The 23,743-nt window shown below is 41.6% G+C and overlaps 1 protein-coding gene across 5 annotated transcripts in view; it reads left to right on the top strand.

Annotated features, from left to right (window-relative positions):
- HMGXB3 (HMG-box containing 3) overlaps positions 1 to 23,743 on the top strand; it is a 59,519-nt gene that overhangs the window by 15,940 nt on the left and 19,836 nt on the right. For 2 of the 5 annotated variants that reach the window (XM_067732241.1, XM_067732245.1), the window contains exons 7-13: positions 3,776 to 4,194; positions 6,922 to 7,097; positions 7,235 to 7,332; positions 9,508 to 9,606; positions 11,152 to 11,301; positions 15,764 to 16,065; positions 16,570 to 16,697. In XM_067732241.1, coding sequence (XP_067588342.1) covers positions 3,776 to 4,194; positions 6,922 to 7,097; positions 7,235 to 7,332; positions 9,508 to 9,606; positions 11,152 to 11,301; positions 15,764 to 16,065; positions 16,570 to 16,697 — 1,372 coding nt within the window. The remainder of the gene's footprint in view (positions 1 to 3,775; positions 4,195 to 6,921; positions 7,098 to 7,234; positions 7,333 to 9,507; positions 9,607 to 11,151; positions 11,302 to 15,763; positions 16,066 to 16,569; positions 16,698 to 23,743) is intronic. The other 3 variants (XM_067732243.1, XM_067732242.1, XM_067732244.1) reach the window with 3 other exon arrangements.

Genomic DNA, 23,743 nt, shown 5'->3' on the forward strand with positions numbered 1-23,743 from the left:
TACACCACGTTAAATCATTCATTTCTTGTTAGGGTTACATTTTTAACAATCCACCCTCCACACTGACTGCTTACCTATTCACACGCACAGCGCACATCTCATTCCCTAGCTCAGAGTCCTTTTAGTTTCATATAGTTCCTATTAAAAGTGGAGGTCTTTAACCCGATATTCAGGTCTCCCATAGCTTAACGTTCCAGATGTATACCTCTGTCTCCAAATAAATGATGCTCAGTAAATAAATGAGCGTTAGAGCTGAGCCCCTGTGACGTTCAGTTCAGCACATGTTCGTTACCTGTTGTATGCTGACTACATGAATCATACATACTTGCCACATTTTTGATATAAATTATTTAGGGACAAAAGGACTAGAATAGTCAGGTGGTTTTATAGAGGAGATGGTTTGGAAACATCAGTAGAATTTGGGTAGATAGAAGAGGAAAGAAGGTGTTGTTTTTGTGAAAGTAGCTTAGGTTAGGATTGTGTTCGTCATGTGTTTGACTCATGGTCCAAACTCAGTTCTGTAGAGAAAACTTAAATAGCAGCATACTTAAGTTCCTTTGGGCAGTTTCCACAGAACAACTCTCAGAAAATTACTGGATGGTGACTTTTGCCCTCTGGCTGAGTGTTGGAGTTCAGGATAGCACCGATTTCGGAGGCAGAATAGGTTAATAATTAAGAATACAATTCTGGAGTCAGCTTCCTCAGTTCAAACCCTACTTCCCAAGTATTTAGCTTTGTAACCCTGGGCAAGTCATTTTATGTCTCTGTTCTTGATTTAGGCTTCCTTTCATTTGTAAATGGAAGTTAACAATAGTGCCTACCTCATTAGGGTTATTGGAGGGGTCAGATGAAATGATCCATGCGAAGTGGATGGCACATTCCTAGTGTATTAAATATTCAATCCTCAGTAGCGCTTCACTGCTTCCATTGTTGGCAGCAATATAATTAATATTAACAGCAACAGTAGAGACAATTAACATTTCAAGGGGCAGGAAGTACCTAGGGCCTTGTGGAGTTTTTAGTGTGCACTGTGAAGCCATTTCGTTTATTCCTACCCTAATTATTCTCCCAAAATGTACTTCCCCAGCTGCAGTAGGAAGATTGAATTGGATAGTTGTTGGACTCCTCCTTGGTCCTTCTTCACTGATGCACAGCAGGTCTGTCAAATGACCTTATTTCCTGTGCTTTTGCATGAAAGAGTGTAACCGATCCTGTGCCTAGTCTGCTTCAGATTCTGTTTTTACTTTGGTTTTCTTTCCTTTTTCATTTTGTCTTTTTTCCCCCTTTGATTGAATAACTTTTGAGCCATTCTCTTTTTGAGATCAAACTCATGACATGAAAACAATTTTTTTCTTAGCTACTTGTCCTGTCTTTACTTGCTAAGTCAGAATATTCTTCCCAAAGGTTTTTGCAAGAATTACCATGTAAAGAGCAGATACTGTGATTTCTAAATCTCATAGGAACAGAATACCTGAGTGTGAGAAGAAAAATGTAACAATGTAGCATCAATGCACTTAAAATTTTTAGAGATAAAGGTGACGTTGATTATCAGCTAGCTCAACTCCCAAATTTCCAGCTAAGGAAAAAGAGATTCAGGAGAAGTGACTGGTTACATTCACATTGCTAATTATGCTGTCGCCTTTTCCACTAAACCATACTTCTCAGGCATTGCTGTGCTGTTTACCTGCAGAATCTTAAGATTTCCTGAGTTCTGATTTTTGAAAGAGCAATTATAAATAGTTTCTAAAAGCTCCAAATGTGTCCATGCCAGTCAGGAAATGACTCACCTTTTCTTATATTGTTCTGGAGTTCATACTGGCTAAAATTAGCCCAAGAAACGTGGCACAGTTCCCAGTGAGTTGGATGGAACAAAAGATGGTATATAAGGCTCAAGGTATGGTATATAGCTCAAGGCCTCATTACTGTGGGCTCTCTGATAGCAATAATTGAGGTCTCTGGTCGAGGAACTGGTAGTATTTGCCTTCCATCTTGAAAGAAAGTGACATCTAAAAAGGGTAGGCTGAGTTAAGGAAATGTGAGATCACCAGCTGGAGTTTTTTGCTCTGATTGCTTAAATATCCAGTCTTCCTGCAAAGAATTTTTGTCTATAGCCTACTTAGTGGGCAGTGTTCTGCTCAAAGTTCTCATCTCAGGGGTTTAGTTTATCTTGTCTCCTGTTTTTCTGCTGACTCTTCCTTCTTTAGCAGTCAGTAAGCTCAGTACAGTTACTTGGAATTTTTCTTGTCCTCATGGTTTGTAATTGTGTGTTAGAATCTGAGAATGCTTTACTGGAGATTTCTTAAGGTCGTCTATATTGATTCTTAACCAGAGGCACCGTGTTGCCCAGAGGGACTTCTGAAATGTAAGGGGTTTTTGATAGTCAGTGACTGGGAGATAATACTGAAATTTAATGGCATTGGGCACAGATGCTGAATTTCCTGTGAAGTGTAGGGGGTCCTGCCCCTCCACCATGAAGAGCTGGGCCACCCAAAAGGCTATCTTGCTGCTGTTGACAAACACAGAGCTCTCTTATTCCATAATGGGAAAATGAGGAATCAGATGAAGCTTGCCTTAAGTGACATAAGCAATTAGGTTGAAGCAGAGCCTAGACAGAGTGCAGCTTTTGTGTTTTGTCTCCTAGTTTATAGTGCCTTTCACTATTCACGTGGAAGGAAAAAACGTTTGAGACCTACCACAGAGATGAACACTGTTAATTTTTGGTTTTTTTTTTGGCCGTGTTGGGTCTTCGTTGCTGCGTGCAGTCTTTCTCTAGTTGCGGTGAGCGGGGGCTACTCTTCGTTGCAGTGCGCGGGCTTCTTATTGTGGTGGCTTCTCTTGTTGTGGAGTACGGGCTCTAGGCACGCGGGCTTCAGTAGTTGCAGCATGTGGGCTCAGTAGTTGTGGCATGGGGGCCCTAGAGCCCGTGGGCTCTAGCGTGCAAGCTTAGTAGTTGTGGCCCTCGGGCTTAGTTGCTCCGTGGCATGTGGGATCTTCCCAGACCAGGGATTGAACCCGTGTCCCCTGCATTGGCAGGCGGATTCCTAACCACTGCACCACCAGGGAAGTCCACTGTTAAATTTTTTTAAGTGTTCGTGTGTACATATATGTATGTAAACCTCGGGTCTGTCTGAGATAGCAGCAGCTGGTATTTTTAGTGAGTCGGAACCTTTTCTAGCATGTAATTAACGTGTGTGATCTGATTTGACCCAGTGAGAAGTTTGTGGTGTATGTGTAAATCAGCCTTACGCTGACTTTTAGGACTCAACCTGAAAAAATCTGGGAAAAAGATGAGAGTTTTCCCCAGTGGAGTTGCAAGCATTCAGTCTTTGCGACATTGTGACCACATTGTGAGTAAGTGAGTCTCATAAAGGGACCACCAAGATAAACAACCTAATACTTCTAGGCCCAATATGGCAGTATATCAGCCTCTTTGTAGACATAAAGGAGAGGGCCTTGAACAATCAAAGGTCGAGGTAAAACAATGTCAGCATTTGTTCGCTGAAACCTGAAGAAACATGTCGTTAAGAAATTTATTAGAATAGGCTTATCCTAACTCGGACATTGAATACAGTGGTGAAAGGGAACTGGAATCAGAAGAGTTAGGTTCAGGCCAGTTTTATACTTGGGACCTGAAGTCAGCCTCTTCCTTTCTCAGCCTCAGCTTCTTATATGTTGCTCACACATTATTGTTACAAGGGTCAAATGAGAGAATATTTGTAAATGTGCTGTCAACTGTAAAATGCTATATGCATGAAAGGTTTTCTTTTTTTTCTAGGAAAAGCCAGCCAAAGTCAAAGTGGAATTGACTTCTGGAGTCTCCTCCAAAGGCTCTGTGGTTAAAAGAAATCAGCAGCCTCTCACCTCCGAGCAAAATTCTGCTAAGGAAAACTCTTCCAAACTGACTCTGGAGAACTCAGAAGCTGTAAGCCAGCTCCTAAGTATAGCTCCTCAAAGAGACGTGGGTGAGGAGAATGAGTGGGAGGAAGTGATCATCTCAGATGCCCATGTTTTGGTCAAGGAAACTCCTGGGAATCGTGGTACAGCAGTCATTAAGAAGCCAGTGGTCAAGAGTGGTATGCAGCGTGAGGTCTCTCTGGGGACAACTGAGAATGACAGTCCTGGACTAGACGTGCCACCACCAGCGGAGGGGACCAGCACCTCCAATTCACTCCCTGCTCCTAAAAAGCCTACAGGGTAACCCAATGTGTTTATTTTTTTCCCCCTATTTTAAAAAACATTTATATATTTATTTATTTATTATTTTTTTGGCTGCGTCAGATCTTAGTTGCGGCACATTGGGATCTTCTGTTGCAGCGTGTGGGCTCTTCGTTGCTGTCCGCTGGCTTCTTTCTAGTTGTGGCGCGTGAGCTCCAGAGCGGGCAGGCTCAGTAGTTGCAGCATGCGAGCTCTCTAGTTGTGGTGCGCAGGCTCCAGAGCACGTGGGCTCTGCAGTTGTGGCATGCGGGCTCTGTAGTTGTGGTGCGTGAGCTTAGTTGCCCCGCGGCATGTGGGAATCTTAGTTCCCTGACCAGGGATCGAACCAGCGTCCCCTGCATTGCAAGACGGATTCTTAACCACTGGACCACCAGGGAAGTCCCCCAATGTGTTTATATATTACAGCATTGTGTTTAGAACAGCAGCTTGCGTAGTGCCCTGTGTTTATTTTGTCCCATATCCTTACAGCATTCCTGAGAGAGATAGCAGAGCCCAATTCATGGTTTGTATTTTAGAGATACAGAAGCTGAGGCCTAGAGACATTTATTTGCCTGTCCTCCTACACTCTGCTGTCTATTCACTGCTGTCCCGTCCCTTATACATCTCTTCTTGTCAGTCTCCCTAAAGCAGTTATTACAGAGTCTTGTTGGTACAGGCTGTGGGCAATGTTACAAACCTAGTATCCAATTCTGGATATTGCATTTGAAAAGAGAAGCCTTATTAGGACATCTTTATATAATAAAGATTCCTGTCCTGGTGGTCAGAGAACTAAATTCTGGTTGTGACTCTGTCCAGGGCTTCTGTTTGACCGTGGGCATAGTCACGTCATTCCCATTTTCCCCTCTGAAAAATCTTGAGTTGGGTGTTATAAAAAAGAATCGTATCGTCAATGGCTGACCACACAGCCTGAAAAAGGTTGTGTGTAAAGCTTGCAGCCCAGTGCCTTGCAGATAGGAGAGGTCTGTGAGTGTGGGCTGTTTTTCCTCCCTTCCTTGAAGGCTTTCTCACCTTAGAGGCTTGACTGAATTCTCCATGTATGTAGCTCCTTTACAGAGGCAGCTATGGTCTTAAAATGGAAGGCTCTTTTTTGTTTATATCATTGGTTCTCAAAGGGGAGCAGTACCCCAGGGGACATTGTGGCAATGTTTGGAGACATGTTTGGTTGATACCACTGGGGAGGGAGTGCTACTGTCATCAAGTGGGTAGAGGCCACAGGATGCTGCTAAACATCCTACAATGCACAGGACAGCCTCTTGCAACAGAGAATTATTTGGCCCAAAATGTTAGTAGTGCCAAGGTTTAGAAATTCTGGTTTATATTATTACGAGTAAAAAAACTTTTATTGTTGAATAGAAAATATATTCACATAGTTCAGACTGAAAAAGTGTAAGGAATATATACTGAAACAAATCTCCTTTCAGTCCCGTCCTTGGGTGCTCCATTCCCATTTCCCAGAGACAATATTCCCAACTTTCTGTGTTTGGGGGGATAATTTTAAGTATAGGAAAACAAATAGGAGTGTATGTGTGTTTATAATTAATATCGTTAAATTTTAGAGGTCAAGATGTCGAAGTATGTATGTCACGCTACCATTTGTGTAAAGAAAGGTAGGGAAAAAATACATGTGTGTACACACACATATATATATACATGTACATGGTTGACTCTTGAATAGACATGGACTTGAACTGCGTGGGTCCACTTACACGTGGATTTTTTTCAGTATGTATGTACTACAGTACTACATGGTGTGCAGTTGGTTGAATCTGCCAGATGTGGAACCCTGGATATGGAGGGCTGTGAAGTTATCAGTGGACTTTTGACTCTGTGGGGGTCAGTGCCCCTAATACGTGCTGTTCAAGGTCAGCTGTGTGTGTGCGTGTGTGTGTGATATATATTTTTCCCCCCACCTTTCTTTTTTTTTTTTTTTTTTTTGCAGTACATGGGCCTCTCCCATTGCGGAGCACAGGCTCCAGACGCTCAGGCTCAGCGGCCATGGGTCACAGGCCCAGCCGCTCCGCGGCATGTAGGATCTTCCCAGACCGGGGCATGAACCGGCGTCCCCCGCATCGGCAGGCAGACTCCCAACCACTGCGCCACCAGGGAAGCCCCCCCTACCTTTCTTTACACAAATGGTAGCATAACATACATACTTTGACATCTTGTCTTTTAAAATTTAACAGTATACTTTGAGATGGTTCCGTGTCCTTAGAGAATGAAGCTGTGCACTTTGGGGCAGGTGAAGCACTTTAGCAAATGTGTATTGAGGCCTTCTATGGGCAGACTTTATGCTCAACACTGGAGCTACAAAGATGAAGAAAACATGAACCTTGTTCCCCAGGGTCTCTCAGCCGCCCTCATGTGGGAGACTGATACACTTTAAATACTTGGGCTGATTAGAGGCAGATTAGATGTTATAACTACAGTAGCTATTGATATCCCTCACTGTAGGCACTGTTTTGCACTTTTTTATCTTTATAATGACCCCATGAAGTACATGTAATTGCATATTACAAACGAGGTAAACAGAAGAGTAAGATTTCTTGCCCAGGGTTACACAGCTATTTAATGGTTTAATTAATGTCTAAAGCCTGACAGTTTAACCAGGACATTATTCTAATAAAGTGATATCTGAAGATTGCACTTCGGTTTTCTTCCCCCTGGTCTGGAATTTCTAGGAGAGCTCCCTTCTTGTTTTTTTTTCAGAGTTGACCTGCTTATTCCTGTGCCCAGAGCCCCAGAGCTTAAAGGCAGAGCACGGGGCAAGCCCTCGTTACTGGCTGCAGCAAGACCCATGAGAGCAATTCTTCCAGCCCCAGCTAACGTGGGTCGAGGCAGCAGCATGGGACTGCCCAGGGCCAGGCAGGCCTTTCCCCTGAGTGGTAAGGTCTGGGACAGACTCGGGAGGAGGGACTCTCTAAAGGGAAGGGGACAGGAGTGGGGGTTGAGCATGGAGATGAGAGACTTAGGGAGACTCTGAATGCACTTAAGTCACCAGTCTGGCTCCTGGTTGTTTCAGATAAGACTCCCTCTGTGAGGACTTGTGGCCTGAAGCCAAGCACGCTGAAGCAGCTGGGCCAGCCCATCCAACAGCCATCTAGCACTGGTGAGGTAAAGGTAAGACCCTTTCCGCAGAGGGGGAGCCATCTGTTGGGGGGGCGGCTGACAGCTCCGAGAACAGGACTTCCATTGAGTGTCTCAAAGCCATAGGCAAAAAGCCTATTCTTAACACTGGTAGAACTGTGGGAGGAGGGTTAGCATGAATGAGTTATCTGTTTTTTAATTAGTTTCTTTTTCTGGTTATAAAAATGAATGCATGTTTTAAAATTTTTATTTAGAAATAATTAAAACAAGAAAACTTGCAAGAGTAAAAGTAGTACAAAGAGCACCCATGTACTCTTTACCTAGTTACCTATTGTTAACATATTAGCCCATTTTGCATTATCATTTGTGCTCATTTGTCTTCCCCATTGTGTGTGTGTGTATATATGTATGTTTAAAATACACATAATTTAAAGGTAACATGGCCTTTTACTCTTTAATGCTTCAGTGTGTATTTCCTAAGACTAGAGATATTCTGTTACTGAAACATTGATACTTTATCATTTGTATTCCAGTTTCGTCGGTTTTACCCAGTTGTGTCCTTTATAGCATTTTCTACGTTAGAACAGGATCCGATCTAGGCTTATATGCTGCATTTAGTTGTCATGTCTTTTTAGAAAAAATGAATGCATGGTTGTTATAGAAAATAAAGAAAATTCAGGTAAGGCAGAAAGAAAATAAGTCTCTTCTGATCCTGCCACCCAGAAATAACTGTTATTGATGGTCTGGTGTGCGCTCATTCAGCCAAGTTCTTTCCTGCATTAGTCTGTGTTTATCTTTTAAATGTAATTTTTTAAACCTAAAAGCATGGCTCTTTCTCCATGTACTGGTTTGTAACCAGTACAGTTCATTCCATTTAATGATAGAGCTATTAAAGATTTCTCAGGTGTCAAAATTGCATGTGTTCAAGTATATTTATTATTAGATTTTTTTTTTTAGTTGTTTCGCCATTTGTGACTTGAATATGATCAAAGATCCCTAAATCAGCACTTTTGAGAGCATGGCCGTCAGTAACAAACACATTTCTACATCACAGCCCGGTAAATATATACATATATATACACATGAAAAGTTTAATGAAGCTATGCCCTTATTTTATGCAGTCATTTTTCCATTTCTTTTTCCAAAATGCTGGTTTCAGCCCATTAAGTTAATTTCACAATCCCTCAGTTTGAAATTGAAAACCCTGACATGGACCAAATTGGAATAGGAGTATCAAGTCTGCCATCTCCCTTGCCATGTGCTCTCTGTCAGGGAACTGCTTTTGTTTGATAGTTCTAAATTTGCCCCAACAAGGCTATCAGCCAGCTTCTACTTTGAAGGTTGATCTGTTTTCACCCAAATGTGGTGTCACCACTGGGTGCATGTGTGATCTTGGGGAATAGAAGGACGGTAATCGAGTCTGCTTCAGCTGCTTCCTAGATTTCCAGCCCTTAGATTCCCTTCATGTGTGTAAATTCCCAGTCTTCTGTGTAGTTTCCTTTTAATTGGCAAATTGGGTATTTGTTAAAAAGCCATAAACCCTTTTACTAGTCTTAAACCCGTTAAGTTACATGAAATCTTATGTTCTGAAAATTAACTTAAATTCATTATTACAGAATAATTATTTTTAATTTAGAATGCTTTCTTCATCTTTTCTTTTTTACATTCCATATAGAACATTTGAAAATTTTTATAGATAGTGGTAAAATGGAAAACAACCATGATCTTTCCCTCAACCTGTGACACTTTAGTGAATAATCTTTCAAACTTCTTGTTTTTTTGGCCGTGCCATGCAGGTTGCAGGTTGCAGGATCTTAGTTCCCTGGCCAGGGATTGAACCCAGACCCCCAGCAGTGGAAGTGTGGCGTCCTAACCACTGGACCACCAGGGAATTCCCCAGACTTCTTTATGTCAGCATAATTCAACCACATAGTTGTGTACAGAGCTATTATATTGTAAATCAGACTCATAGTGTTTCTGATATGCAGTGTTAGAAGCTGTGCAAAAGAGTGTGGGAACCCCTGGAGTTGAAAGTGACACTCAACCTTTGGTGGGCTGGTGACTGCTGACTAGCATTCCAGAGGGCTCATTTGGAGCGTAGCTCTACAAATGCCTGGGCAACTGTTTCCTCAAGCTGTTTCAGGACACAGGACCTCAGGAGTTTGACTGAGGTTCAGAAGCACTAAAATAATTTGTTTTGATCTACAGCTACCAAATGGCCCAGCCAACAGGACATCTCAGGTGAAAGTTGTAGAGGTCAAGCCTGATATGTTTCCTCCATATAAGTATAGCTGCACCGTCACACTGGTAAGTGCAGACAGGTGATGGGTTGACATAGAGGTGGTTTGATTGTGTGGTTGAGAGTGAGTAGGAGTCTGAGGTGGGTGGGGAGTGGTACTTGGGAGTGAGAGTAGGGTGAGGGCTAGATCATAGATTCTGAAGATCCTGTCAGTGGTACAGATGATAGCTACTGGGTGAATCATCTAGGTTTGCTCTTTTTCCCAGATGAGATCCATGAAGTGTAGGCCAGCTGAGACCAGGATACTTCTTTTGAGAGTAGCTGGAGATGAGAATCCAGTCTAGCTTCAACATTCAGCAGTCTTTGGACCTTTTAGCCTCAAAAGTGTGGTCTACATATAAGTTCAAGAAATGTATTTTTTTCCTCCCTAAAACAGAGTCACATTCAGTACTAGTATCTGAAAGGGTTTGAGAAGTGCTTTAGTGAAGCAACTTTTGTTTAGCCTGGTCTTTCTCACCAAGGTTTTCCCTCCCCCACTTTTATTTTTAACATAACACATGTTAACATCCCAATAAATGAATGTGTGACTCTGGGGTCGTCCTTTTGCAGGGTAAGCAGCCTGGAGCAGTGGAGTAAACACTGGGTGTCGAAAGACCTAGTCCAAAAGTGGTTCTGGCTCTGCTGCTAGCATGGCATCTAACCTTGAGCAAGGCTCTTTCCTTCTCTGGTCCTCAGTTTTCAGTCTGTAAAATACTGTTGGTTTAGAAAGCATGTTAGGGCTTCTCTTGCTCAACGTTCTCTAGTTTTGTTGATCCTTAAGGTACCAATCAGCCAGGTATCATTTGGCAGTTTCCCTGGATGAGTAAGATACACAGATCTTGAGAAAGCAGCTAGATTTTTAAAAATTCAGAAACTTTATTGAGCACCTGCTCTGTGCCATGCCCTGTGCTAGGATTCAGTAGCAACAAGACAGCGCATAGTATGGTGGGTCAGTGCCTCATCTGGCCTGATCCTTGGGGAGAGTGTCTCTCTTATCCTAGAGAGCTGCTCAGGCTTCTTCTTCTAAAGACCTAATTACTACCTTCTCCATGCCATCCATCCCTTCACTATCTCTTCCGTTTGGCTATGAGAGGCCACTAGGGATACCATCTGGTGGGAACTGCCCAGGACCTTCTCTTCGGCTAATTAGACTGTAGCTTGTCGTAGGAGTCTAGGTGCCAGAGGTTTGAGCTTAAATAGTCCAGAAGTCACAATTTATCTTCATTGGAGCTTGAAATCTTCGGTTCACCACAGTCTCTGGCACTCTGTTAGAACAGGCCTGTTTCACTCTGCTGATTGCCTGGACCCTGAAGGCAGTTGAATTTCTGACCTTTGAGATTCAACTCACTTGTTTCACAGATAGGGAAGGACTTGCCACAATAATTTAGGCTGTATTAAGACTGAAAGGGGATAGCTGCAGAAAAAGTGTCTTGCTTCAAGGCTCTTGGAGAGTTCGTCTAAATCTGGTTTTGTGATTGCCCTCTCTGTTTTACCCACAGCAGGTCATCCTGATTCTCGGCTCTGCCCAGGTGTAAGTTGACTTGTAGAATTGAACTGCAGTCTTACTTTTTTAGGATTTGGGCCTGGCTACATCAAGAGGTCGGGGAAAGTGCAAGAATCCCTCTTGTAGCTATGTCTACACCAATCGGCATAAACCGCGGATTTGTCCCAGCTGTGGTTTTAACCTTGCCAAAGACCGGACTGAGAAAACCACCAAGGTTCTCGTGAGTTCCTTCCCCAAACACACCCCACAGCCTTGGATTGGGCTCTGTTAGCAGACCAGCTTTAGGAGAAATAAAAGGATTTCTTAGTACACAGTAGTAGTTAGCACCCGAACTGGAACCAAGTTACAGGTTCTGAACCTGGGCAAGTGCCTTCTTTCTGGGCTTCCTTGTCCTCTTTGCCAAGCTGTGGGGGCTGACCAGATACCTTGATCTCTGTGAACCTTCTAGCTCAGTGGACCAAAAGTTCATTCATGGGGGTGCCGGGGGGAAGCCAACATGGGCCTTAAAGAGGATTCTGAAGAAGAGAGGGGTGGAAGGGTTACATCCTTTTAGCTCTGAGGCTGGTGAAGGGCCTGTAAATAGAATTTTGGTAAATACAGAGTGCCAACCCCAAGACATTGTAGATGAGATTACTGCTTCTCAGGTTTCTTGCAGAGCATTTGGCCAACCACAAAGCTTTACTTCTAGCAGTGTGGCAGGCCTCCTCCCTGAAGTTGGGCCAAACTGTTTGGATAGTAAACACATTCCACTTGGCTTCTTAGGGCTTGTTTTTTTTGTTGTTGTTTGTTGGTTTATTAGAACCAGGGAAAATAGGCAGTTTCAGAGGGCCTCTGAATTTCCACATGTGAATTTTTTTAAGTGAACAGAAAGATGTAGTACCTAAGGCAGGGAATAGAATGACTAGGATGAGGCTAAGAAGAGAGATCTCATTCATCCGCTTTGCAGGGAAAGAGGATGGCACGCGGAACAACAGGTCAGGATCCAAGATGGAGCCTGGTTACTCTAGATCTCAGCTGCACCTCACAAGATGTGCAGGATGTGGGTGGAAGGGGAAGGCATGCCATATACTCAGGGACTAGTATGAGCAGAAGTGAAGAGGTAGGGAGTCTGGTGTTCGTTCCGTTGGGTTAGAGGAGAGAGTATGTGGGGAGGATTATGGAAAACAAGTCTTGAAAGGCATATTGGGGCCATATCATGGACGATCTTTAATGCTAAGACCTGGCAGTTTATTTTTTAGGCAGTGGGGTCACACTGAATGTTCTTGAGTCAGGGAGAGACCCACAAGGTTATGTCAGGAGGTCAGGGAGTTTGGGAGTGGACAGGACTGAGGGGGGTGGGGACTGCCTCTAGCTAAGTTTTCTGTGCATATGGAGGGGAGGGGCTTTCTGGCAGATGAATCTCACCCCCTTGATCTTCAGGTCTGTGCTTGAGATGGTGTTCTGAGGTTATCATCTTTGTGAGAAAGGGAAGTGGAACTAAAGTAAAGGAAAAAAACACTGAGACTAGGAATTGAGAGACCTGCCTGGGAGTGACCCTAAGCTGCTCGCTTTCCCTCTCCTGAATTTTTGTTTCCCCGTCAGTAAAACAAGGCAGGCAAGGTGGATTAGATCTGGGCATTTTATTCTCAGGGCCATGAGCCCTAGAGAACACTCAGAATTGAGCTTAAAGGAGTCTGTAAACCCTTGAAATTGCATGTAAAATGGTTCCATACCTTCCATCATATTCTGTTGTCCCACACGGTGCCCTCTGCTGGCAGTGAGCTTTCCTTTTGGCTTCTCCATGTGTTTAATGTGCTCCGCTTCACGTTAAAAGCATCGACCACACCCTGTCTTTTTTTTTTCCTTCAAGAAAGTGCATGTTATTTAATAAATAGGGATGATTGTAGTGTAATATAAAGAAAACTGATTTAGATCTACAACTTACACCCCAAATGAACTCCATGTCAATTATTTGGTTATAGAAATGCAAAAAGAAAAAAAGTAAAGCATTAGTTACAAAAAATAAAGTTATGCTACCATTCCCAGAATTTAAATAAAGTATGAAGAAACATTATAACATTGTATTACTCAGACATCCTTTGTTTGTTTAAACTATTTCCTTAAGTCAGTTTCCCAGAGTAAAACTGTTGGTGCACACACACACACAACACACATTTTCGTGGTTCTTGATAGGTGTTGAGAATCAAATTCAGAGCACATGTTTTTGACAAATATGAGAATACATATTTCTAGACAGAATTAAACAAAATATCTGAACTAAAACCCATCTAGAACATCATACATTCTGTAATTACAGCAGATGAAATTAGAAATAACCTGTGTCCACCATTGAAATAAAATAAATTATAACATATATTTATAACTAAATATTAAGATGTTGCATAAAAAGATAAATATAAAGATTAGTCTGCAAAATGGAAATGGTTTATGATCTAATAAGTTAAAAAATTTAGATGGTATGGGTAGTTTGATTAGAACTCTGTAGAAATGTGGATATAAAGGTTCTAAGGAAGCATAGAGAAATAGAAAATATTGACCACACCCTGTCTTGACTCTCTGTTAGCTCCCTGTGAGACCGAGATTACTTGTAGGACAGGTGTGTCTGTTGCCCCCATACTACTACTTTTTTCTTTTTTTTTTTGTGGTACGTGGGCCTCTCACTGTTGGGGCCTCTCCTGTTGCGGAGCACAGGCTCCGGACGCGCAGGCTCAGCGGCCATGGCTCACGGGCCCAGCCGCTCTGCGGCATGTGGGATCTTCCCGGACCGGGGCACGAACCTGTGTCCCCTGCATCTGCCGGCGGACTCTCAACCACTGTGCCACCAGGGAAGCCCCGATACTACTACTTTTTATTTCCCCCCAACTGGCCGCTTGGTTTGTGGGATCTTAGTTCCCAAACCAGGGATTGAACCTGGGCCCTCAGCTGTGAGAGCGAGGAGCCCTAACCACTGGACCACCCAGGGAATTCCCAGCTCCCATACTTCTAATGCTGGAGCTTACATATATAATGTGTCAGTCCATGATTATGGAATGGAATTGAGTTCTGTGTAGGTAGATGGCTCTGAACATTACTTTTTCCTGTTTCGTTGTAGCTGTTGATGTGACTTACAGTGTGAAAATGGATGTTGGTCTCTAGATCTGGAATGATGAGGTGACTTAACTTTCCAGGTTAGACAGGAGTTATCTAGGCACCTTTTGCCAATTGGTTTCAAATCCCACTCTTATTATATTCTTCTATCTTGGGCTAACTGGTAGCTGCTTACCACCATGACCCTCATCTTCAGACATTCCCTCACCTTCTAATTCTCTAAATTTTGGAGAAGCAAAATATAATTTTTGTTTTCCACAAAATAAAACACTGGTCAGAAACCCAAGGTCCTTTGTGTACCTTCTCTTTGGAGTCCTCTGGTGACCATACATTTCCTGTGCAGTTTGTTGCCAGTGGCTGTAATTAAGACCACAACATCTCTGGGCTGGAATGATCTTCATTCCTTTCCATCTTTCATCTGTGGCTCAGAGCCAAAGGATAGTACGCTTTCCAACCGATCTTCCAGCCCATGATTCAACATAGTCCTGACTGGGAACACACAGCCTCCTGGGGCAACTCATTCTAGTGTCACTCAGCTCTTCTACAGCCATTCATTCATTCTTTCTTTCAGCAAGCATGTATTGAATGTCTATTATTGGTCAGGCTTTGGGGGCTACAAAGATGAATAAGACATGGCCACTTCCCTCTAGGAGCTTACAGTCTAGTTGGGGGGAAAGATAGGTAACCAAACTTACAGATAGTGAGACGAGTTGTCGTAGTTATACTGAGTAATAAGTTGTTACTAAGCAGTTAACTTCTGTAAAACAAAATAATGTGTCTAGCAAATATGAATTAGCATCTTTTGTGTGCTCTCATGGTGGTATTGGGAATCAGTAAATAAGCAGGGCAGTGGACTGGTTTACCAACTGTGAGAAAATGAAAGCTGCAATAAAGGAGTGGACTCTGGGAGCAAGAAGGAGGGCTTGATTTCACACTGCATTTGCACAAGGGATCAGGGAGGGACCTCCATTGAAAAGGGACCTGCCTCAGAAGGACCTGTTTCAGTGAGTGTTTCAGAACCTTGTTTCCTGGAAGCCTCTGACTGGTGTATAAAGTTCCCTTGTACCAAGAAGCCACACACTATTAAAGATAAATGCTTTAAGCTGTATAGGTACTTGTTTATAAATCATAATTACCATTCATAGAATTTTTGTTGCAATACTATCTCATTTACTGTACAACAACTCTAGGAGATTATTAGTATTTTGATCCTTCATTTCGTAGGTGAGGAAATTGAGGCTCAGAAAGATTAAGTAAATTGCTGTGGGTCACCCATATATATAGCTGTTCAGTGGCCTAACCAGAATTGAACCCCTGGACTGTTATCCTCCAAACCCAATACCCGGTGAATGGGAGCTGACTCTTGAAACCATTACCAAGAGGTGCGTATAATCCTCTCGTTCTACTGGTAGAGAAACAGCGCTAGAGAGAGAAAACACTTGCCGTGAGTCACACAGTGAGTTATTAGCTGAGTTGGTTAGGAACCTAGGTTTCCCAGCTCTCAGTCATGGGCCCATCTCTCTGCCACTCATGGTTTTGGCCTCATGCTGGCTCTTTATGCCCTGGGCGCTTAGTGATCAATCCACTCTCTTCAGGAGGCGAGCTCACCACTCTCGGATGTGCTGAGCGCCACAGAGCCCCTGAGCGCAGCCCAGAGGGAGATCCAGCGCCAGTCAACGCTGCAGCTGCTGCGCAAAGTCCTGCAGATTCCTGAGAACGAGTCAGAGCTGGCTGAGGTCTTCACCTTGATTCATGAACTCAATAGCTCTCGACTCGTCCTGTCCAACGTGAGTGAGGAGACAGTCACCATCGAGCAGACTTCTTGGTCGAATTATTATGAGTCTCCATCCACGCAGTGCCTTCTCTGTAGCAGCCCATTGTTCAAAGGGGGACAAAAGTAAGCACCTCTTTCAGATTTACCCTTCCCGAGCTGCCCCATCTTACATGGCCTGTACTGCCCCTTCAAATACCTTTAAGGCTATAACCTTTGAAGATGTTCTTCTCAGCTTTTCTTAAGGTTTCCTTTACTTTTCCAATTGTCAGAAATAAAATAATAATGATAATACTGATTATCCATCATTTCTATTGAAATGTTACTATCACCAACTTAGGATTTAGTTTACTTCTGGACTGCCTGGCATAATGCTTGGATTTGGGAATTCATTGGGGTTGGTTAAATTGGGTTATAAGTTCAGAATTATATTAACTTGAGGGGTGATTCTATAGGCCAGTCCAGGGAAGTGGGAACACCCACCTAGAAAATCCTTGGAACGCAAGGTCCAACACCTTCATTTGCCTACTATATTTAAAGTCTTGAGGATTTTTGCCATTGATCATTGAGCCCAGGAACTGCAGTAAGTTGATTTCCCTTCTGTTTTTTTGTTGATGTTCTTGGTACTAGCTCCCTGGCCGGGCCCCAGGAGTGCTGGCTGCTGACAGCCAGCTGGCTGCAGGTGGTGACTGCCCAGGTGAAGATGTGTCTGAATCCCCATTGTTTGGCCCTGCACAGCTTCATGGACATCTATACAGGTGGGTGCCAGCCTTTTTTCCCTCAGAGGGCATGTTTGAGAACAGCCTCTGTGGGTCAGACCTCTAGTCCTTTGAGACTGGATCTTCTCTCAGATAGGGCTTCTGAGGAAGAGGGTGGTTTTTCCTCCTGGATATCTCAGCCCCAGAAGATTCCGTTTATCTCAGAAGTGTTAGGACTCTCTTATCAGTGCTCTTTAAACAAAGTTAATTGTAAAATAACAGATCTTCGTTGTGGAAAATACAAAATGCTGACGAGTAAAAAGAAACTAAAAATCACTAGTAATCCTACTGCCATGAGATGAACACTTAATATTGTGCTCTGTAGTCTTTCAGATGTGTTATTCATCCCTGCAGAATAAAAGAAGATATAGGATTTATAGATCTATAGTTTTTCTTTGAACAAAAGTGGGGCTGTGCTGGATGTTGTTTTGGAGTGTTCTTTTTAAATACAGTGATGTATCATGGACATCTTCCTATGCCAGCAAGTGGAGAAATACATGACCATTTTTAAGGAGTGTGTGATGTTGCATTTTATAGTCCTCTTAATAATTAAGTCCTTTGTACAGCCTTAATTATTTCCTTTGGGCAAATGCCCAAAAGTGGAATTGCTGCATATTCACCCTTTCCTTCCATTCATTCATCAGCATCATTCATTGAACACTGACCATGTACCAACCACTCTGAAAATTTGAATCTTGGGTTTTATATGTAGAATGGAGTGCTGAAGATTAAAGAGTATTTATTATCCTCCTTGTCTTCAGAACCTTATGGTGCCTTATGTAGAATGGAGTGCTGAAGATTAAAGAGTATTTATTATTCTCCTTGTCTTCAGAACCTTATGGTGCCTTATTTTGAATTCATGCTTTTATTGTCTTGTTTTGCCAGATTGAGTTTGTACTACTTTATGCTCTTGTCAGCAGTTAATGAGAATGCCATTTCCCTGCAGTCTGTCTCAGCCTGTAATACCTAGGGTTTATATATATATTTTTTAATTTTAACTTTAAATTTACATGCAGTAAAATTTGCTTTGCTGTTGTGCAGTTCTGTGAGTTCTGACAAATGCACTGAGTTGTGTAACTCCCACCACAATCAGTATATAGAACAGTTCCATCACCTCACAACATTCTTTTTCTGTCCCTTTGTAATCAAAACCACCCCTCACCCCTAACCTCTAGCAACCATTTGATGTTTTCTTCATTCCGTATAGTTCTATCTTTCCAGAGCATCATACAAATCTATAGTACCATTTTGAGTTTGGCTTCTTTCACTAAGTGTAATGCCTTTGAAATTCATCCATATTGTTCTTTGTATCAGTAGATTGTTCCTTTTTATTGTTGAGTAGCTTTCCATTGTGTGGAGCACCACACTTGATTTATCTGTTCACTCCTTGAAGGATGTTTGGGATTTTACCAGTTTTTGGCAGTTATGAATAGAGTTGCTGTAAACATTCATGTGTAGGCTTTTTTTTAATTATTGGAGGACAGTTGCTTTACAATGTTGTGTTAGTTTCTACTATACAGCAAAGTGAATCAGCTATACGTATACATATATCCCCTCCTTTTTGGATTTCCTTCCCATTTAGGTCACCACAGAGCACTGAGTAGAGTTCCTTGTGCTATACAGTAGGTTCTCGTTAGTTATCTCTTTTATACATAGTATCAATAGTGTATATATGGCAATCCCAATCTCCCAATTCATTCCACACACCGCCCCCCTTTCCTCTTTGGTATCCGTATGTTTGTTCTCTACATCTGTTCATGTACAGGCTTTTGTGTAAACAAAAATTTTCATTTCTTTTGGGTAAATACCCTAGGAGTCAGATTGCTGTGCCATGTGATAAGTGTATATTTAATTTTATAAGAAATCGCCAAACCGTTTACCTAAATGTTGCTGCCATTTTGCATTCCCTCTAACAATGGGTGAGAGTTCCAGTTTGCCTCACTTGTCAGCACTTGGTAATGTCTAGTTTTTTGTGTGTGTTTTAGCCATTCTAATAGGTGTGTGTAGTAGTAACTCATTGTGGTTTCAATTTCTATTTCCTCAATGACTAATGATGTTGAGCATCTTTTCATGGGCTTATTTGCCATCTGTATTTCTTTGGTGAAGTACCTGTTCCATCTTTGGCCCATTGAACTGGGTTGTTTTCTTGCTGTTGAGTTTTAAATGTTCTTTATATAGTCTGGATACAGGTCCTTTGTCAGATAAGTGATTTGCCGATACTTTATTATGGTCTGTGGTTTGTATTCTCATTCTCTTAACACAATCTCCCACAGAGCGAAAGTTCTTAATTAAAGACCAATTCATCATTTTTTTTCTTTTAGAGATTGTTTTTGATGTTATTGCTAAGATGTCTTTACCTAGGTGGAGGTCATAAGTATTTTTTCTATGTTTTCTGCTAAAAGTTTTATAATTTATCGTTTACATTTAAGTCTATGATCCATTTTTTTTTATGATCCATTTTAATTGATTTTTATAAAGTATGAGGCCCAGATTGAAGGTTTTTTTTTCCATTTGGACATCCATTTCTTTCACCATTTGTTGAAAAGTAGTCCTTTCTCCTTTGAATTGCCTTTGCTCCTTTATTGGAAATCGATTGACCATGTATGTGTGGGTCTATTTCTGCACCCTGTTCTATTGGTTTATGCTGTCTGTCCTTTAGCAAATACCGCACGTTGTCTTGATTACTGCAGCTTTGTAGTAAGTCTTATAGTCAGGTAGTGTGAATCCTCCAACCTTGTTTTTCCTGAATTGTTTTAACTGTTTAGTTTCTTGCATTCCCATATAAATTTTAGAATCAGCTTGTTAGTGTCTACAGAATCCTGCTAGAATTTTTTTTTTTTTTTTTTTTGCTGTACGCGGGCCTCTCACTGTTGTGGCCTCTCCCGTTGCGGAGCAAGGCTCCGGACGCGCAGGCTCAGCGGCCATGGCTCACGGGCCCAGCTGCTCCGCGGCATGTGGGATCCTCCCAGACCGGGGCATGAACCTGCATCTCCCGCATCGGCAGGCGGACTCTCAACCACTGCGCCACCAGGGAAGCCCCCCTGCTAGAATTTTAATTGGGATTGTGTTAAATCTGTATATCGGTTTGGGGATGTTTGACATGCTTAAAGATACTGTCTTCCAATCCATGAACATGGTCTATCTCTCCATTTTTTTTTTTTTTTTTTTTGTTAATTTTATTACTATGTGTCTCGACATGTTTCTCCTTGGGTTTATCCTGCCTGGGACTCTCTGCGCTTTCTGAACTTGGGTGGCTATTTCCTTTCCCATGTTAGGGGAGTCTTCAACTATAGTCTCTTCAAATATTTTCTCTGGTCCTTTCTCTCTCTCTTCTCCTTCTGTGACCCCTATAATGCAAATGTTGATGTGTTTAATGTTATCCCGGAGGTCTCTTAGGCTGTCTTCATTTCTTGTCATTCTTTTTTCTTTATTCTGTTCTGCGGCAGTGAATTCCAACATCCTGCCTTCCAGGTCACTTATCCGTTTTTCTGCCTGTTAGTCTGCTATTGATTCCTTCTAGTGTATTTTTCATTTCAGTTATTGTATTGTTCATCTCTGTTTGTTTGTTCTTTAATTCTTCTAGATGTTTGTTCTTTAATTCTTCTAGGTCTTTGTTAAACATGTCTTGCATTTTCTCAATCTTTACCTCCATTCTTTTTCCGAAGTCTGAATCTTCTTCACTATCATTATTCTGAATTCTTTTTCCAGAAGGTTGCCTGTCTCCACTTCATTTAGTTGTTTTTCTGGGGTTTTATCTTGTTCCTTCATCTGATACATAGTCCTCTGCCTTTTCATTTTGTCTATCTTTCTGTGAATGTGGTTTTCGTTCCACAAGCTGCAGTATTATAGTTCTTTTTGCTTCTGCTGTCTGCCCTCTTATGGATGAGGCTATCTAAAAGACTTGTGCAGGCTTCCTGATGGAGGGACTCTATCTCTCCATTTTATTACATTTTCTTTTGTTTTTCTCATCAGTGTTTTGTTGTTTTCAGCATATAGTTCCGGCACATATTTTGTTAGATTATACTAAATGACATGGTTCAATTTTTAACTGTTCAGTGCTAGTATAGAAATACAATTGGGTTTTGTCTATTGATTTTATTCAGTGACCTTGCAAAACTCACTTATTAACTTTAGGAACTTTTTGTAGATTAGTATTATAATTTTTTACATTTTGTCAATTTGATAGGTAAAAACTGAAATTTTTTTTAAAATTTATTTTTTATTGAAGTATAGTTGATTTACAATGTTGTGTTAATTTCTGCTGTACAGCAGAGTGACTCAGTTATATACATATATACATCCTTTTTAAATATTCTTTTCCATTATGGTTTATCCCAGGATATTGAATATAGTTCCCTGTGCTATACAGTAGGACCTTGTTGCTTATCCAGTCTATATGTAATATGTACTAACCCCAACTCCCAGTCCATCCCTCCCCTACCTCTCTTCCCCCTTGGCAACCACAAATCTGTTCTCTATGTCCGAGTCTGTTTCTGTTTCATAGATAGGTTCATTTGTGCCCTATTTTAGATTCCACATATAAGTGATATCGTACGGTATTTGTCTTTCTCTTTCGGACTTACTTCACTTGGTATGGTAATCTCTAGTTGTATTCATGTTGCTGCATGTGCCATTATCTTTTCATGGCTGAGTAGTATTCTATTGTGTATATGCACCACATCTTCATTATCCATTCATCTGTCGATGGATATTTAGGTTGTTCCCATGTCTTGGCTATTGTGAATAGTGCTGAAGTGAACATGGGGGCACATGTATCCTTTTTTTTTTTTTTTTTTTTTTGCGGTACACGGGCCTCTCACTGTTGTGGCCTCTCCCGTTGCGGAGCACAGGCTCTGGATGCGTAGGCTCAGCGGCCATGGCTCACAGGCCTAGCCGGTCCGCGGTATGTGGGATCTTCCCAGACTGGGGCACGGACCCGTGTCCCCTGCATCGGCAGGCGGACTCTCAACCACTGCGCCACCAGGGAAGCCGACGTGTATCCTTTTGAACTATGTCTTTTTCCGGATATATGCCCAGGTGTGGGATCACATGGTAATATCTTTTTAGTTTTCCATACTCTTTTCCATAGTGGCTGCACTAACTTGCATTCCCACCAACAGTGAAGGAGGGTTCCCTTTTTTCCACACCCTCTCCAGCATTTATTGTGTATAGACTTTTTAATGATGGCCATTCTGACTGGTGTGAGTTGGTGGTACTTCACTGTAGTTTTGATTTGCATTTCTCTAATAATTAGTGATGTTGAACATCATTTCATGTGCCTATTGACCATCTATCTGTCTTCTTTGGATAAATGTCTATTTAGGTCTTCTAGCCATTTTTTGATTTGGCTGTTTGGTTTTTTTTTTTTGGTTGTTGTTGAGTTGTATGAACTGTTTGTATATTTTGGAAATTAAGCCCTTGCTGGTCACATTGTTCGCAAATATTTTTTCCCATTCCATAAGTTGTCTTTTCGTTTTGTTTATGGTTTCCTTTGCTGTGCAAAAGCTTGTAAATTTGATTAGGTCCCATTTGTTTATTTATTTATTTATTTTTTGCGGTACGTGGGCCTCTCACTGTTGTGGCCTCTCCCATTGCAGAGCACAGGCTTCGGATGCGCAGGCTCAACGGCCATGGCTCACGGGCCCAGCCGCTCCGCGGCATGTGGGATCCTCCTGGACCGGGGCATGAACCCGTGTCCCCTGCATCAGCAGGCAGACTCCCATTTGTTTATTTTTGTTTTTATTTTGTTTATTTTCTGTTGCCTTGGGAGACCTAAGAAAACAGTGGTACAGTTTCTATCAGAGAATGTTTTGCCTACAGTCTCTTATAGGAGTTTTATGGGGTCTTGTCTTATATTTAAGTCTTTAAGCCATTTTGAGTTTATTTTTGTGCATGGTGTGAGGATGTGTTCTAACTTCATTGATTTACAGGCAGCTGTCCAACTTACCCAGCACCACTCGATGAAGATACTTCCTTTTTCCCATTGTATATTCTTGCCTCCTTTGTTGAAGATTAATTGGCCATGGGGGTGTGGGTTTATTTCTGGGCTCTCTGTTCTGTTCCGTTGATCTGTTTGTTTTTGTGCCAGTACCACACTGTTTTGATTACTGTAGCTTTGAAGTATTGTCTGAAGTCTGGAAGGGTTATGCCTCCTGATTTGTTCCTTTTCCTCAAGATTGCTTTAGCAATTCTGGGTCTTTTGTGATTCCATATAAATTTTAGGATTATTTGTTATTGTTCTGTGAAAAATGTCCTGGGTAATTTGATAGGGATCGCATTAAATCTGTAGATTGCTTTGGGTAGTTGCCATTTTAACAATATTAATTCTTCCAGTCCAAGAGCATGGGATATCTTTCCATTTCTTTGAATCATCTTCAGTTTCCTTTATTAATGTTTTTTAATTCTCAGCGTATAAGTCTTTCACTTCCTTGGTCAGGTTTATTCCTAAGTTTTGTATTTTGGGTTTTTTGGGGGTGTGATTTTAAAAGGTATTGTTTTTTTCACATTCCCTTTCTGCTATTTCATTGTTGTTGTAAAGAAATGCAATCTCTTTCTGTATGTTAATCTTGTATCCTGCTGCCTTGCTAAATTCATTTATCAGTTCTGTTAGTTTCTGTGTGGAGTCTTCAGCGTTTTCTATGTATAGCATCATGTCATGTGCATATAGTGACAGTTTTACCTCTTCCCTTCCAATTTGTTTACCTTTTATTTCTTTTTCTTGTCTGATTTCTGTAGCTAGGACTTCCAATACTATGTTGAATAGAAGTGGTGAGAGTGGACATCCTTGTCTTATTCCAGATTTTAGCAGGAAGGCTTGTCATAAATAGCTTTTATTATGTTGAGATATGTTCCCTCTATGCCCATTTTGGTAAGAGTTTTTATCATGAATGGATGTTGAATTTAGTCATATGCTTTTCCTGCATCTATTGAGATGATCATGTGGTTTTTGTCTTTTCTTTTGTTAACGTGGTATAGCACATTTATTTTTTGTATGTTGGTCCTTCCTTGTGAACTTGGGATGAATTCCACTTGGTTGTGGTGTATGA

The sequence above is a fragment of the Pseudorca crassidens genome, chromosome 3, assembly GCF_039906515.1.
Source record: "Pseudorca crassidens isolate mPseCra1 chromosome 3, mPseCra1.hap1, whole genome shotgun sequence".
NCBI classification, from domain to species: domain Eukaryota; kingdom Metazoa; phylum Chordata; class Mammalia; order Artiodactyla; family Delphinidae; genus Pseudorca; species Pseudorca crassidens.